Consider the following 17908-nt stretch of genomic DNA (forward strand, 5'->3'; position numbering starts at 1 on the left):
TATATATTCTTTAAAAAATAATAATGTAGAGATAAAATTGTTGGGTTCAAATAAAATTTTCCCATGATCTCAATTGTTGGCTTGCATCGACTCAAACATTCATATTGTTGAGTTCCTGGAGTTCAAGTGTAATATTTTCAGTGTTCATTCAAAGTAATGGATATTGTTTCAATTTGCAAACCCTTGTTTATTTTCCTCTCTCCATTCCTCTTTGACTTAACAATCCAAATGCCAAATATAAATAGTGAATATGAATGTACATAAGCAAAAAAAAAGTGTGAAGATCACTTAAAAACAACCATTGTCACTTTCTGGGAGTCCTTAATGGCCCTTTTGGTGAGCAGGATGAGATTAAGCCTTAAGAGATAGCAGGGACTTGAAAGACAAAACTTGTAATTCACTTATATGGATAGGTTTGGTAACCCACTCTATTTTAGATTTATAACACATCATGTCTAGTCTTGTCCATCTCACATTTTGACCCAATAAACAACGGACTAGACTCAAGTCCAATTTAATTGGTCACAATTTATCCCAACCAAGCCACCAAAGAGGCCCCAAGTCTCCATCTAGTCCTCTTCAATTCTCTAATTTGATTCACCTCACATTTCAATTGCACAAATGTACTTGTATCAATACATCGCACACCACCAAAACAACTTAAAGTGAATCCCCCTCTTTATTTCAGGTATAAAGTAAATTTGGGGCGAAACACATAGACTTACACAATAGTGGTGGTACCTCATAGCTTTGAGGCAGGAGCTGCGACTTTACTCAAGGCAACTGCCGTCTTTGAACCAGATGAGCGCCCCAAGTGCTTACTGATATAGTCCCCAGCCAACATGAGCTTTTTAAGATCTACATTGGTCTTCACTCCAAGTCCATTAAGCATGTACACAACATCTTCCGTGGCAACATTTCCGGAAGCTCCCTTAGCATACGGACAACCCCCAAGACCTGATACTGAAGAATCCACTGTGCTGATTCCTATCTGCCAATACAATAAATGTCTTTGCAATTATATTACCCTTTTTATTGCATGCAATTCTAGTATCCTAAACATTAAGATTCGTCGGAATTCTAAAAGTATAGTCCACAGAACCATGTAATCACAAGAATGGGAATCAGTTTGGTGATTTTTAGAATTGTTCATTGTTTCCTTGGGAACCAACTTAATGTGTTGAAGTGCCGATAAATCTATTATCTTTCGTTTGAGTTCAGAGTCCAAATATTGCTCAATTTCTCAAGTTTGAGTTTATATTTTGGATTATGTACCTTCACGAGCTCCATTTGCTTATTTTGATGTTCATCACGCTCTACTGTGAGAAGCTCAGGACTACGTAGATGACTTCCAATCCAATATTGCATGCCCGTACCAACCTCATTGAGCTTGTTATCACTTCATTTTAGCAACTATGTCATACTTGCAAACTAGTCCTCTCAGACCATTGAGTTGGCAAGGGCGTATTAAGTACCCTCCTTGTCCCTTAATAAGTGCCAAATGTACTTTGTCATACTTGCCTTTTAGATTTTCAATATCTATTATTAAGGAATACACTTTGCTACACCTATTAATTAAGTCTTTGCACTTTCCTGCATGAATTCTGAAAACCTTTCAAACAAGAACTGTTTATTGTATAGGGATAATCGGGGTCAAAAATTTCAAGACAAACACAATTAGCCTGAAGACTAACACTTTAATTTTGTCTGCTCGAATCATATTAAAAATTACAACTACCTACATATTATTTAATTTCCTGCTAAATTCAAAAGCAATCTGGATTACCTGGAGTGACGCTAGTATGTTTGAAAGAGCTTGCCCATAAGTATCGTGAAAATGGACAGCAAGCTTGTCAGTCGGGACCACGTCAATAACAGCTTCAAGCATTGGAATGACAGTACCTGGAGAGGGAAAAAACCCATAGAAGTTAACACACAAAATACATGGTTAACCTTACGGTTTATGGTAGCTCAATCATGTATATGCAAGCGGAGCACTAACTAAACAAAATTAGGAAATTTAGTTTTGGTCACAATTTTATGTTCTATTTTTCTTAATGGGAAATGCAGTAACCATATTCAACGTACTATGTCTAAACAGTGGTGTTCTATGTTTAATTACTTTTGGCCTAATTTTAAAACATAAAAGCGGATGAGACCTTTTTTAAAATTATAAGAATAATATTAGTTAAACATATATAATTGCCATTCAACCGTAAAACAAACAATTCAACCAAACCATCAAACTTAAATAGAAACAAAACAAGTATAATAAAAAAGAAATTAGGAAAAGAACAAATCTACTTCACTCATTCTAGTCTCTTCCCCCGCATCATAAAGATAACAATGCAAACTACCATCACAATCATTGGACTTACAAAGAGAGTTTCTGAAGTTTTTACAGTTAGGACCTTTAGACATCTTTCGGGGAAGTTTTATTTTATGCTTTCAAAGTGTTAGTTTATCCCAGAAAGCATAATCCTGGACGAATACACCTCAGCCAAATAGTGTATGCTATATGGAATAAATGCTAAAATGAGTCTCGTCAAGAAGTGAACGGCACTCCACGACCCGAGCCTCAGGTTGCACATTTTGTGCGATTTTTGGTCTTGAACTTCTAGTTTGCCTTTTAAACTTTGTACAAAAACCAATAAGAAAAATTATAATCTGATTGGTTCCTAGTATTGAGAATAGGGTTTTTACCTAAATGAAACTAGCCCAAGAAAAATTAATTTTCCCAAAGTCAACAATGCCCGATCATTGGCTGGAAACCCCACATAGCATGAAAGTTTAGAAAGTTTCTTTTTTTCTCCCATTTTGATCAATATGCTAAGAAAGTATTTAGGATGGCATAAGGAAATACTAAAGGACCACAGGTACATGTTCAAATAAAAGCTAAATACAATGCAGTCAATTGTCGGGCTGTGTCCTTAACTTGAAAATATTCAAGTGCGACACACAAATTAATAAATATTTTATCTTTCTGGATTCTGGTTAAAGAAACTAGCAGTCGTCACAGTCTGGCTGCATCTTGAGCATATTTGTATTTTCTACATTATAAAGTATATCAGATGCTTTTGCTAGTCTAGTTTGAAGAGTTACTCATGGAGTTGGATAGATTCAACATTGTGCACTTTTAAACTCAACCAAGTGATTGTAAGCTACAATATGAAGGTCTAATTGCATTCAATATCAAATAGTGTCTGAGAATAAGTTCAACAAGAGCAAAGGCATGACAACCAACTAAATCAACAAAAAAAAAGGTGGCACTAAAATGACCTGGAGTACCGACACCAATTGTATCACCAAGAGAAATTTCTGAGCAACCCATATCATAAAGTTCTTTCGCCACATATGCTACTTGTGATGGGGATATCTTTCCTTCCACCGGACACCCCACAACACACGATATATATCTGAAAGGCATTATATTGGAATATTGGTCAGAAACTATATAATTTTACTTCTGTTTGATCCATAAGCAGTGTCCATAAATTAAAAACGTCACCATTTGAAATTCAAAAGTTGTCCCCACAAACATAAGCAATGTGTAACAATTTGATATTATAGACAATACTGAGTAAGAAAAGGAGAAAGAATATCATGAACATTGGGAGTTTATACTTTTGGATCAGGCAGTGAAAATCAAGCACAGAAAAAATTTGGAGGCAATGTAGGTGGCAATGACAGAATGGGCTAGAGACAAAAATCGTCATTGGCCAACTCTAAGAATAACAAGAAATTGTGCGAAGTGGTCCCCGGAGAAAAATAAATAAATAAATGAAATAGTCTGCTTCTTAATACTAGAAATCTCTTCTTCAAATAGTCCCTTAAAATGATACTTGAAAGAAAAAGAATTTAAAGACTACCCCATTCATATTTGAAACTGTTTATTATTAATTTAATATAAGCATACCAAAAGATAATAGAAATTAAATAGGTTCATATAAAAATATTATTAAAAAGAAAGTAATTTAGTTCCGGTGGGAATGAGAAGAACCCAAACCCCTTTCCCCCAACTACCAAAGGAGTTAGAATATATACCCACGAACAGGAATTGAAAGCTTTCTGGCAGCAATAGAAACGTCACTATATCGAACGAGACTATCTTCAATACTGCAATTTATATTTGATTTTGAGAAAGATTCAGAAGCTGAGGCAAATATGGCAACTTCCTTTGCACCAGCAGCAACAGCTGTCTCAAATCCCTATAAGAAGCTAGATCATGATATGAATTAGTAACGTATCTTGTTATCAGTTTATAATGGTATCCTTTTCACTAGAAAATGCTTACTTTAAGATTAGGGGTTAGGACGGGAAATCTAGCACCTTCAATATTCCGAATAGCGGCCATTACATCTTTTGCATCTGCCAGCTGAAATTGAAAGATGAGCAAGACAGGGAAGAAAGTCAGCCATGAAAACCCATAGCCAATGAAGAATAATTTTAAAGATGCTTCAGAGATTCCTTTGACAAATGAAAACTTGTTAGGGTTTCAAGGTGGTGCAACGGAACTACACAAACCATATGAAACAAGAAAAAAAAACAAAGAGAAAAGCATTAGAAAACAAAGAACTGATTGATTTCTCAGAAGCGGCAGACGCGAAACAACCACAGAAGAACAACATTTGTCCAATGTATAATTGAATATGCTATATAATGTGAATTGATGGGAGCAGAGACAAAATGTTGAAAGTTAACCTGAGGAACCCATTTTGGGGGGACAAAACTTGTAGGCTCGACAACAGGCAAGCCAGAAGAAACAAGCATTTGAATCAATTGAACCTTGACAGCGGTAGGAACAATGTGCTTCTCATTCTGCAGTCCATCCCTCGGACCAACTTCTACAATCTTTACAAATTCCGGAATGTCTTTTAAAACCCGATGCTGCTGCTGCTGGGATCATACAAATTAATTACGACAAAGAACGAATTAAGAGAAGGGTGTAATTGTTATCATATGGAAAAGAGACGGAGACAGAGGCATTACAGTGCTGAAATTACGACTTGACAAATAGGAAGCCTCAACATTCCCCCCACCGAATCCTGCTAGTGTTCCCTTCACATTCCTCATTTGTCTTGACAACTTATGCAAACCAAACATTGCACTTGCAGGCAGGCAGCCAGCACTCTCAATCGCAATCGCAAACTCAATCTCAATCCACAAACTCAATCTCAATCCACAAACCCTAGCATTTTGATCAAACCATGTCAATGATATTTACAAAAATAATAATATTACTCCTAAAATTTCCCAACGAATTGATATATTGATATTAAAATTGAATTGATAGCCGCTAACCTCAATGACGACAGTTTTCCGGGAACGGGCACAGTCGCCGTCGCCGGTACGAGATTGATCTTGTATTGTGTAATTTGTGTGCGGGCGCACAGGAGGAGGAGATAACGGTAGAGAGGGTCATGAGGGTAATACGGTAAAACTATACGGCTTCCGACCAAAAGGACAAAATCAAATAGATGGTGTTATGGGAAATTTTATTTGAATCCATCAAACATCTTTTTACACTCAATTTATTTTTTTTATCCATATTTTTTTTTATTAAAGAATTAATCTCTATTTAAACCCAAATTTATTAGCTAAACTATCCTCTCAAATCCAATTCAAAATGTTAAGTTATCTTTAAATACATTATCTTTATAAAATAACATGTAATTGAATTTTTTTTTACCCCCTTCTTACCACTAGCATTTCCATAGCTACTTTTTTTTCTTTCTGTTATCAAACCCAGACATTTGTCTTTTTTCTTTCTACTGATGTGCATAAGCAACAAATCAAACAATTCATCCCTATATATTTATCAACAAGGAAGGAAGTTTATAATATAAGAACATTGGTAAGAAATTTTTCCTTAGAATTTTTCAATTGCAGAAAGTTTAACAAATCATTCAAGATTGATGAAAAAATTGAAAACCAAATACTCATCTTCTAAACTTTAAAAAAAATTGAAATCAAACGAACAAAATATTCATAAATTGAGTCATACCTTATTTGGAAGATCAAAACTTCAAAATCACCATCCATCAATTAAACTAAACATGGTGAATACCAAAAATATACATGACAATATTTGGGAATTTCTTCAATATTTATTAATCTCCAAAGTGGAGTATATATAGGAGTTACAATTGGTATTACATATGTACTTCACCAATGTGTGACAATAAACTACTATTTACACTTTAACTAATATATAACTAGGAACACTCTCTCTCAAGTTGGTGCAAAGATATCACGCATGCCTAACTTGTCAAGCAAGTTGAAAAACATATTATTAGACACAGCCTTAGTAAGAACATCAGCAAGTTGATCTTCATATCCCACAAACGGAAACATAATAATTTCAGCATCCAATTTTTTCTTGATGAAATGTTGATCAATCTCCACATGTTTTGTTCGATCATGTTGCACTGGATTATGAGCAATCTCAATAGCAGCCTTGTTATCACAATGAAGTTTCATAGCACCCTTGAGTTTAATCCTATGATCTTTCAACAATTTTTTCAACCACAACAACACATATACATCATGAGACATACCACGAAACTCAGCTTTTGCACTTGACCTAGCCACCACTTTTTGTTTCTTGCTTCTCCAAGTAACTAAATTACCACCCATAAACATAAAGTATCCAGATGTAGATCGCCGATCAGTGATAGAACCTACCCAATCTGCATCTGTATACCTTTTGACATTCAAATGACCATTCTTGGAGAAAAACAAGCATCTGCCAAGAGCCATCTTCAAGTACCTCAAAATATGGGTTACTGCATCCATATAAGCTTTCACTAGATGAGTGCATAAATTGACTTACCACACTAACTGCATAAGCAATATCAGGGCGAGTGTGAGACAAATAAATTAATCTCCTCACAAGCCTCTGATATCGTTACTTATGAGTAGGAACTTGATCTGGAAATAAACCCAGACGATGATTCTGCTCAATTGAAGTATCAAAAGGTTTGCAATCTAACATACCTGTTTCAGCTAATAAATCAAGAACATACTCCCGTTGAGATAAAAAAATATCATGCTTGGATCGTGCTGAAGGATTTATTTTGAAAAACATGTTCATTTGAATAACATCATATGGCATGCAATTAACAAATTAAAGGCATAATCATGCTTGTATGCATTCAAAAACAAAACATTACCCATGAAATTCAAAGCCTAGTAGATTGGTGAACCAATAATCAACTCAAAACAAAGTGAGTTGAAATTAATACCTTTGTAGATTCCTCTTTGCATAAGCAAAGGCTAATCACCCAAAGAGATAGGGGCCTTCATTCCTTGCTTCTTAGATCCATGGATTTGGATGGAAGAATAGGTTTCTCCAAGTTCCCAAAATAGGGAACCTCTAAGTCTCTTCACCAAGGTTTGATTGTAGAAGAAATGAGTGACCTTGGAGTAGTAGTATTGCTAGATGTACCCTCCAAGGTGTTAGCTTCTTTAGAGAGAAAATGGAGAGACAATTCTCACCCATTTTCACCCAAAATAAACCCTTAATCACTTAATGAATATTTAGTTATAAAGTCATTTATATAGTCACTTCTTTAAGTGACCTAAATAACCAAAACCCTAATTCATCACACTATGGCTTGCCATTTAGGGGATTTTGGGCTTTTGGGCTTTAATGAATCTTCATTCATTAAATTGTCATACAACTTAAGTTAATGGGCTTGACGTTCGAAGCCCATTGGGCCTTAAGGTCCAAAACTATCCCGAAGTCTTTAACGAACTTATTCGTTTGATTAATTAACATATTAATTAATCCTTGCCATAAATAAATGATTAAACCATTTAATCATTCTTACTCATTTCCGTTTAATCTTCAATCTCCACCTTTTATGGTGTGCGATCCATTAGGTTCCTTTTAGCGAGGTAGTGGGCGATTAAAACCATTTTACATCGATTGTGAATTGAAACTATTTTCAATTCTCCCTTTAGTGATTACACACGTTTAGGGCTTCCACAAACCATGAGTGACACCTAGCAGCATATCATGGTTACCCAAGCTAATCAGAAGAGGATAGAGAACCTATTCAGTTTGGGATTACAAATGCAATACGGTCCTTCTCTAATCTAATACTCTTGACCACATTGTTTGGTATGATAGTTTATTTATTCATGTCTACTATCCAATGTGATTCGTGTGCTTATATGATTTCCTTGAATGTGATTTGGAACGCATTCCCTAATCTCATTCATACTCTGGCCAGAGATTCCAAATCATATCATAGAGTATTCTCCCTCAACTGTTTGAAGGTTAGAGATCCCTTGTTGCGCATTCACTTGTCTCCATAGCTAAGTGGCTTAACCCCAACGATGCCGTGGACACCCCGAAGGGGTGACTTTGACATAATCAAAGATCAAGGACTTAACCACAAGACAACTGTGATGCCTCAGGTCAAAGGACTACTTTGCATTATCCCAACCATGAGTTCTCATGTGACGTGGAATATAAGAACTCTTCGTTGATCACGTTCAGTGAACTCATTCTCTATTGAGCACCTACGTACTTGTCTTGATGTCACACACACCAATGACTCGAGACTAATCACTCTCCCTGAGAGAAGACATAGTACGTACTGATCTTAACGGACTGTCAACGCCCAATTGACAATCCTATGATCAGGAACGTTTAGGATGTGTCTACGAAAGAATGGTCTCATGAATCTAACTTCATTAGATTACATTCTCCCAATCACATATTCCTTGGACTTTATCGTTTAAGCATATAACATTTATATGAGACGGCTCAAACAATAATGTATGCCCTTTATATGTAAAACTAGATTAGTTTAACATGTGAAATGTCCGTAAAGTATCATCACATGATTGGCTTTAGGGCACATTTCCAACACGTGCAACCTCAATTCCAAGAAAATACTTCAATTCACTTAATTATTTCATCTCAAATTCAGTAGCTAGGTACTTTTGAAGACGTTGTATCTCCTTCTGATCATCACCAGTCACTATCATGTCATCAACATAAATAATCAATGCAGTTAGCTTACCATTTTGTCACTTTAAAAACAAAGTATGATCTGAATGACTCTGGATATACCCAAACTTCTTCATTGAACTTGTAAACTTCTAATTTCTTGTCAAAGGAGGGAGAGAAAGGTCAAATGTTGACTTGTTTCTTTTTGGCTATAAAAGGAACTTTATAGCAAATGTTTCATTAGGGTTTTTTTTGAAGTGTTAAAAGAACAAAAGAGAAAAGAAAAATATCTCTCTAACACTCAAAGGGCCGGCCACCTTAGGGGGATTTAGCTAATCATCTTTTCACCCCTTTGGTTATTCCTTCATCCTTCTCACTACACTAGTGGGTGAGGATCTTTAGAGGTTTTCAATTTTGGAAACTTGAAGAGAACCTAGGAGCACTCATACTAAACAAAGTGGAGGAGGCAAGGAAGGAGGCTAGGCTCAAGGAGTTCAAGGAGCAAAGGGCTTGGAGGTGGTCCATCCTTGGTCTAAGATCTAGATGAAGAGGTATAAAACTACTCCTAAACTTTGTTCTAATATAAATTTGTTTTTGATGCATCTTACATAAACCTATGCATCTTGAAGGGGATTTACATGACTAGAGCTTTGATATTATTTGATAACATGCTTCCGTTGCTTTCGTATATAATTTTTGAATTGTATATGCATGCTAGTCACTAGAAATCCCACATGAATCTCATAGAATTCCCTTCAACAAGGGCTTTAATTTAGAATCATTCATATAAATATCAAAACTTAAAGATAATAATTGTTATTATAAGAAGGGTGACAGTGTCGCGCCATTCACTTATATAATGAATGAAGGTGATTATTCCACACCAATCACATTAATAACAAGATTAATAATGATAAGGAAAAAATAAATATTAACTTACTATGCTTCCATTTCTTTCTCTTTTGTCAACACTTTAGTACGTCAAAATTTTCTTTCTTTTTCCTCAAATTCATGGCACCATGATTTCCACCTTTTGAATTTTGAGTAAATGAGACCTGGTGAGATTTTTGTACAAGCCTTAAGCCACTGACTTTTGTGTAGACCCGCACCACCTAACTTTGAATCAATTATTTTCTTTTCACATGCCATTCTTTTTTTTTTTTGTCAAACTTTTCACATGCCATTCACTGCCAATAATAATAGTTATATAATCAGATGTATATTTACTTTAAGAAAATTAGTCGTACAGAAGTATGAAGATAAAGTAGAAGGATCTTCTTATTTATGAGATTCTAGCCAACCAAGGTGAGAGGTAGGTAGTACTTCGCTGGATTTATGACATTGTGCTTTCCATCGACACGAAAGTTTTTCGTGTTGATAACGTGTTGTAAAATTGAGAATATATGTGCAGTGGAACATAAAGTAAATAAGACACAACATTTACGAGGTTCAGTAAGTGTGTCTATGTCATTGAGACAGCAGTAGTACTTTCTTTCATTATCTGAAATAATAGGAGTACAATGATAACTCTCACTATTTTCTCTCTCTAGCCCAGCTCATAAGTAATTTCTTTCGATCTCTCTTCTTTCCTCTTCTTTTCTCTCTCTCTTTGTTATTGAATTTTCTGTTTATAATGAACAAATGAACCTCCTTTATAGAGTTTTTCATCCGACAGAATAATGTAGCAACACTATTCACTTTACAAAATTTCTTCAAATGAATGGTGTATAAAAAGTAACAGGCCCTTTAAGGGAAGGGATCCTCATTTTTTTTTTTAAAATAGGGACACCCTGTTGACCGTTAGATTTGACTTTGATGAAATTTTGTGGTTGAAATTAAATCACAGGCCACAAAATCTCAACCACAGAATTTCATTAAAGCCAAATCTAACGGTCAAGAGGGTGTTCCCATTTTTTTTTTGAAAAATGGGGATCCCTTCCCTTAAAGGTTCCTAAATAGTAATCCATTTGATTTTTCTTCAGATGAATAGTAAGAACTATTCATGTGGGCGATGCATATATCACATTACAACATAATAGAAAAATAGTCCTATTTTAAAAATATTTATTGAGAAACAATTATTATTTTAAAATATTTATTAAGAAATAATCACTATTTCAAATATTAATTTTTAAAAACAGTAGGTAATGAAGAAATACCTGTAGTACTAAGTGTTTTGTTTTTATATTACTATATACTAAATATATGTTTCTCTGTATGTGAAATATTTGTTGACTGATCAATTAATGACACTTAATTATATTGTAATCATTGTTTTGAAGAGTGTAGAGTAGGGTTCTAAGTATGGACCTCAAAGTCCATTAATGGAGGTTTTTCTTTTTTTTTGTAAAAAGATAGAAGCTGGAAAAGAAAAATGAGTGAAGGGGGACGGGGAAGCGAGAGAGGAATGTGGGGCCCGTAATTTTTAAGGTATTCCACTACGAATTTTAATTCTTTATGTGCAAGTAAATGCAGTAAAGTCATGGTTTGAACACAATTTATTTCCTTTAGATTCTCATTACTGATAAGGAAATGAGTTCTGAACCCCGAGTTGTGGAGTAATCAAGGCCCATATTATGGTAGATTTTTGGGTGAAAAATGACATTGTAGCAAAAGCTAGTACGAGGGCACAGGCAAAGCCACATAGGCTCACAATGGTCAACCGACCCTTGTGGGCTTCTTGTATTTTTTTCATTAGGTTATATTATATTTCATAAAAATTTATTAATTATGCACAATATGCTTGACCATCTCCAATTCTTGGGTTAAAACCTAAAATTTCTGACCCAAAAAATTTAAGTTTTAACCTAGAAATAGTTTTTTTTTTGCTTCAACCCTTCTGGATTAAATTTTTAGCCCGAGATTACTAAAGAACGAATTTAGGATAATTTTTTTTCTTAAAGTAATTTTTTTAAAATAAAAATTATGTAGACTATTCTAATTTAATTTTATGAACATTTTAACCTAAACATATTTAGATTCCAATAAATATTGAAAAATCACTAAAGTGACATTATAAAACTTGTGGAATACTACGAAAGAATATGAAGCACATGAACAAATTTTTTTCAATTATTTTAGCTATTGGATTTAAATTTGGACTGTTAGATTTTTTTATTTTTATTTTTTACCTTTGGATTTGATTATATTAGATCTTAGCCATTGGATTCAATGAATTTATAAATATAAAATTAAAACAAATACACATATATGGTGGGCCAACCTACTAACTCGGGTGTAATCCTGGCCTCAATTTGCCCCAAAAATGAGTTTTGGGTAAAAACTCATATTTGACCTAAGGGTTGGAGCAAGGTGGGATGAGTTTAGAACCTAAATTTGAGTTTTACTCTAAGGGTTGGAGTAAGTCCTATGACCACTACAAATTACTAAACCCTATTTTATATTCAGATTGTCCCCAGTTTGCCCACTGTTTTTGGCATGTCCAAGACAACCACGCTCCCTCTTTTTAATTCTTCTTTGAATCAAATGAATGATATAATTAAGTAATCATTTAACTTTATCTTTGCAATTTTCTTGGGATAAAATACAATGAATTAGCTTATATCATTTTTCTTTTTCTTTTTTTTTGTTTATATTTTCTTTAGTGGGGTGGGGTGAGATTGCTTATTGTTGAAGGATTTGTATTTTTATATGAGTTTTTGTTATTATAGCCCATCCTTATACTTATTTAAGATTGACCCTCTTTGAAATATTTTTTGGCTCTACCACTGTGTTTATTTACAATGAATTTAGCTATCGTGTTGCTACCAAATAGCTACTTACAAACATATTTCAACAACTTTTTGATAAGATTGTGATATAGTGATGGTGGTGTTGGAAGTATGCCCACAAAGCCACTCATTTGATGTAATAGCTTTTGGAATACTTAATGTATTAAACTATTAAATGTTTAATGAAGGGCAAAGCTTATTGTTAATCACTATTTATTGTATCATGTGTTTAAGCAATAAGGGAATCCAAGGAATGTATTTGATCTAAGAGAGAAGTGATTTAAGTAAGTTAGATTAACGAGGCATTTCTCTTATGTTCATTCCTAAAACGTTCCTAGCCATAGGATTGCCAATTGGGCATTGACAATCCGCTAATGTTAGTATGTGTTATATCAACTCAAGCGCGAGTATGACTAGTCTCAAGTCATTTAGTGTTTGACACTAAGAAAAACACATAGGTGCTCGAAAGAGTAATCGAGTACGCTGAACAACGATCAAAAGAGAGTTCGAACATACATGTCATGTAAGAACTCGTAAGTTACAATATGCAAAGTAGTCCTTTGACCTGAGGCATCATAGATGTCTAATGGTTAGGTCCTTGATCTTTGATCATGTCAAATGCATTCCATTGAGAGTGTTCACGGCATTGTTGGGGTCAAGCTATCTAGTCATGTAGGCATATGAATGCACAACAAAGGATCTCTAACCTTCCATGGTGGAAGGAGAATACTCTAAGATATGATTTGAGAGTCTTTGGCCAAAGCATATGAATATGACTTAGGAAATTTGTTCCAAATCATATTCAATTGAATCATATAGAGAAATATCACATTGGATAGTAGACATGAAACAAACTATCATTCAAACAATGTGATTAAGAGTATTGTATTAGAGAAGGACCGTATTGCGTTGTAGTTGTAACTGGATAGGTTCTCCAACCAATTCTACTTAGCTTGGGTAACCATGACATGCTGCTAGGTGTCACTCATGGTTTGTGGAAGCCCTGAAGATTAAAAAACACTAATCTTAATCAAAGGGAGAATTGAAATGTAGTTTCAATTCATAATCGATCGTTAAGAGTAACAATCGCCCACTGCCTCGCTAATTGGAACCTAATGGATCGTACACCGAGTAAGGATGAAAGTGAAGAAATATAAATGAAATGGATATGCAATTAAATGGTTTAATTGAAAAATGGTCAAGATTAATTAATTAGTTAATTAATTTAACGAGAGGTTCGTATTGGGCTTTTAAGTTGGTTTTGGGTTTCGGGGCCCAAAAGTGTTTTGGTCCACAAGGCCCATTATGTTCAAGTTGTATGACAACTAAAACAAAATGGGCAATAAGCCCAATCATTTAAGTAAGGCCGGCCATAAGGGTGATGGTTGCAAACTTGGATTAATTACAAGTTTGCCACTCACTTGAAATGAAGTATAAAATCAACTTTATATCTTTATTTCTCATTAGGGTTTTCTTGAGGCAAAGAGGTGAAACACTTTCTCTCTTTTTCTCTACAAGGAGGCTGGCCACTTAGAGAGGATTTAGCTAGCAATCTTTTCTTCTCTAAGTCATCCATTTCATCTTCACACCTCATCCTTGGTGTGGAGACTTAGAGACACCAAACCTTTGGTGTTTTTGGAGATCCTTTCCTTACATCCTCAAGGAGCAAAGGAGCACAAAAAGGGAAGGAAATCACAAGGAAGATCCAAGGAACTAGGAGGTGACTTGAAGGCCCTCCACTTGGGTGAATCCCTTGTGCAAACAAGGATGAGCTTCAAGGGTAATAAATCTCTAAATCTTACCTTCTCTTTAATGTTGTTAAAGAGTCTTATGGTTCACCATTCACTAGGCTTTGAAAGTCATGGGTTTTAGAATTGTTTTTGAATGCATGCCTACTTTAATGTGTTAATAGTTTGCATATGTGTTCAAATATTCTCACATGTTCTAAGCTAGGACAAAATTTTTCCTTCAAGTGGTATCAGAGCCTAGGTCTAGTTTATGGTGAATCCTTTTGGGTTTTGTGATATTCATGATTTGTGATTTAAATGTTGTAAATGTTACAAGCTTTGTTCTTGCTTTTGAATATAAATTTTGCTTGAAAATTTAGCATCTCAAATGTTGTAGATGTAGTTCATTTAAGCATGAATATTGGAACTAAAATTTGGTGCCAGTATGTTGGGAAATTCGGCCAAATCCAAAGGGTGGATTTTTGGGTTCATGTTTGTCTTGTTAAAATGGTTTTAAAGTGACTTTTGGAACCCCTAAGTACCCTAGGATATTAACCCTCTTTTGTGTTGTGAAAATTTGAGTTTTAATGAGTGAAAACATTCATGGAGCTCTTATGAGTTTTCATGTGTGTTCTTCATTGTTCTTGAGTTTCTTACCAAGAACAAAAAGGTTTGGAATTTTGATTCAAAGTGTTTGGTGTTTTTCATAAAGTTTTGGTTTAATTTTGATGGGTGATGGATTATTGGTGAGGATGATAAATGCTATTAATGTTTCACAAAACATTTTTCTTACAACCCATCCCATTCACCTTTATCCTCACCCACCTATTCCACTTGCATATTGCACATGCATGCACCACTTGCATAAAACCCTTTCACACACCTTTTTCACCTCTAAAACCGGCCAACCCCAAGTGGGGATGATTTTGGGCCTTTTATGCAATTACATAAAGTTTTGATACTTTTGTGTTTTTGTATCTTGGCCCAAAAGTTTACGTTTTTACGTTAAGGCCCAAAAACTCTAAAGGACAAATTGTTTTGCTCCTTTAATGATGTTTTTACATTGTTAAAATTTTGGGTTCTAGTTGTAATTACATGAAGTTGTGGACTCTTGTGTTTTTACAAAGTGACCCCAAAAGTTTTTGTTTATTAAATAATGGCCCAATTGTTGAGGTCATTGTTTTTGGCCCAAATAAGATGAGAACAAAATGGTTTTGTCTCTTTAATGAGAATTGGATTTTCATTTCAATTAGTTCCATTTAAATCAATTCTATGAATCCGAAAACCAATTGTTTAAGTTGTTTTCTTAGTTAATGTGATTGATTAAGAAAAGGGTGATTATGAACCAAAGGCTTCGATAATTGAGCTATGTGATTGGCCGCTTTACATTATGAATGCTTGGGTTTAGTAGTTTAGATTTGAATGTAATTTGATTAGTTCAATTTGTTGTAAGTGGACATAAGTCCATCAAATGTGTTGTAAAAGGGCATAAGCCCTTCTCTTTATTTCAAGTATTCCTTTTTTGTTTATATGTATGCAAATTGGAATAGTTGGGTCCAACGCCCAATAGGAAATAACGGTTTAAATAGATTAAACGTGTAACTAAAATCAACAACTATCTACCTTAACCCCAAGGTCCAACACAAGGCTCATGTTGGATCAAATCAAACGGTTCATAATCATCCTAAGACCTAATATGACTATATAGTCCATATGAGGATGCAAAGCATTTGTTAGTAGTTCCATATAGTCTCGCTTATTTCATTGAAATAGTGGGAGTATTATAAACTACTAATTCATATTAACTTGGACCAATGGTTGTGATAGGCCCAAGTTCTTTTAATAAGATTAAAATAATTTTGATGTAGCCCAACACTACTCCCTCAACAAAACGAATATTAAGTTGATAAGCGAGAGATGTTTTGAACATCTCTTCGTAGGCCTTCCACCGTGGTGGGCTCCAATCGTTTGTGACTCCTACACCGGCTTCACCCTATCATGGGGAAGTTCAAAGTATATGCTTACATTCAGGAGGAGTCCATAAACATATGATGAGGTGAGTGTAGGCAACAAGGATGGCCGATATCATATCATTGTGAGGCTATTCTTGAACCCCTTCACGAACTAAGCATGGTGGTAATGACTTAACTAAGTGCAATGGTGCCGATATCGTATCATCGTGAGGCATCATTCTCTAGAGGCCAAACGAGATGGGAAATTACAAAAGTTGTAAATGAATAAAGCGTTATTTTCTCATCATTATTTTTGCTAACCAATATCGTATCATCGTGAGGTGGGCTTGGTAATGGTGAGCCTCCCATACCCCGCTAAGAGTTCAATATAACTCTCGAATTCCATTGAGGGATGTGGAATTTGCCAAAAATAGTGGGTGGTACTATTTGATTTAAGACCCAATCAAGTAGTTTTAAAACAAACAATCTAATACGATTTCTGTTATGTTATGTAGTTAACGACATGCCTAAAATAATACCCACCATTATACTTGACAAAAGGGGCCTTAGGGGCCAACGTTTCCTTGCTTGGTATCGCCACATTGAGAATGTCTCAAAGGTGAAAGACATATTGTATGTGCTTAAGCAATCCCCTCCTCATGTACCTCCTACGAAACTAGCTTCGAAGGAGGAGTGTCAAAATTATGTTAGACACTATGAGGATGACTTACAAGCCAAATGCTTAATCCTCTCTTCACTTAGTGAGGAGCTTATGAAGCTACATAAGCACATGGACACTTCATGTGCCATGGTTGAAAGTTTGCATAAGATGCATGACAATGAGACTAGTAATGTACGATTCTCAAATGTTTGTAGTCTAATGAATGCCAAAATGGCAAAGGGGACATCGGTCCATAAACATGGACAAAAGATGGAAAGGATCTTTCAAGATCTTCAAAGTTTAGGAACTTCCATCGATGGGAAAATGGCCCAAGACTTTTTCCTAGCATCTCTCTCGGATGATTTCACTAAGTTTATTGTAAACTATAAAGTGAATAGATTCGATCATACTTTAAACGAGATGATTGACATGTGCTGTAAATTTGAAAAAGGTTTCAAAAAGGACAGTGGGAGTGAGGATGTAATCACAAGGAAAAGGTTGCATAAGAAGAAGGTAAAGAAATCCAAAGGAACATGCTTTCATTGTGGAAAGGATGAACGTTGGAAGAAGAAATACAGGGTGCGCATTGCAAGCCTTATGACACGAACTTTTGAAGAGACTATTTCCATCATAGAGAGTGCTTTTACAATGAGCTCCAGTTCCTGGATATTTGATTCAGGCGCTAGTCAACATATCTGTAATACGATGCAGGGACTAGCGGGGAGCAAGTCACTGCGCAATGGGGAGATGGTTGTGCGAGTTGGGAACGACACTAAAATCTCTGCAAAAGCAACAGGCACCTACATGCTTAAACTACCCTCTGGGGAAGTCCTGGAACTTAAAAATTGTTTATATTTTCCTTCATGTATAAAGAA

At 35.1% G+C, this 17908-nt stretch overlaps 1 protein-coding gene across 1 annotated transcript; it reads right to left on the reverse strand.

Annotated features, from left to right (window-relative positions):
* Positions 1 to 396: 396 nt before the first annotated feature.
* LOC126593875 (hydroxymethylglutaryl-CoA lyase, mitochondrial-like) lies at positions 397 to 5461 on the reverse strand. The gene is made up of 8 exons (XM_050260041.1): positions 5302 to 5461; positions 4990 to 5188; positions 4702 to 4896; positions 4295 to 4375; positions 4045 to 4208; positions 3280 to 3416; positions 1787 to 1902; positions 397 to 991 (listed from the first exon to the last, which is right to left on the reverse strand). The coding sequence occupies exons 2-8, from the start codon at positions 5101 to 5103 to the stop codon at positions 743 to 745; spliced, it is 1056 nt and encodes a 351-aa protein (XP_050115998.1). The 5' UTR covers positions 5104 to 5188; positions 5302 to 5461; the 3' UTR covers positions 397 to 742.
* Positions 5462 to 17908: the final 12447 nt, after the last annotated feature.

Source organism: Malus sylvestris, chromosome 12 (genome assembly GCF_916048215.2).
Source record: "Malus sylvestris chromosome 12, drMalSylv7.2, whole genome shotgun sequence".
In the NCBI taxonomy this organism is placed as follows: Eukaryota; Viridiplantae; Streptophyta; class Magnoliopsida; order Rosales; family Rosaceae; genus Malus; species Malus sylvestris.

What these genes read in the sequence shown, in the direction of transcription:
- LOC126593875 (XM_050260041.1), bottom strand. Translation starts at nt 5,103, where the DNA reads ATGTTTGGTTTGCATAAGTTGTCAAGACAAATGAGGAATGTGAAGGGA. An exon ending in CCCCAAAATGGGTTCCTCAG is followed by an intron (nt 4,376 to 4,701) that starts GTTAACTTTCAA and finishes TTTCAATTTCAG; the next exon opens with CTGGCAGATGCAAAAGATGT. An exon ending in AATTGGTGTCGGTACTCCAG is followed by an intron (nt 1,903 to 3,279) that starts GTCATTTTAGTG and finishes TTCCCTCTCCAG; the next exon opens with GTACTGTCATTCCAATGCTT.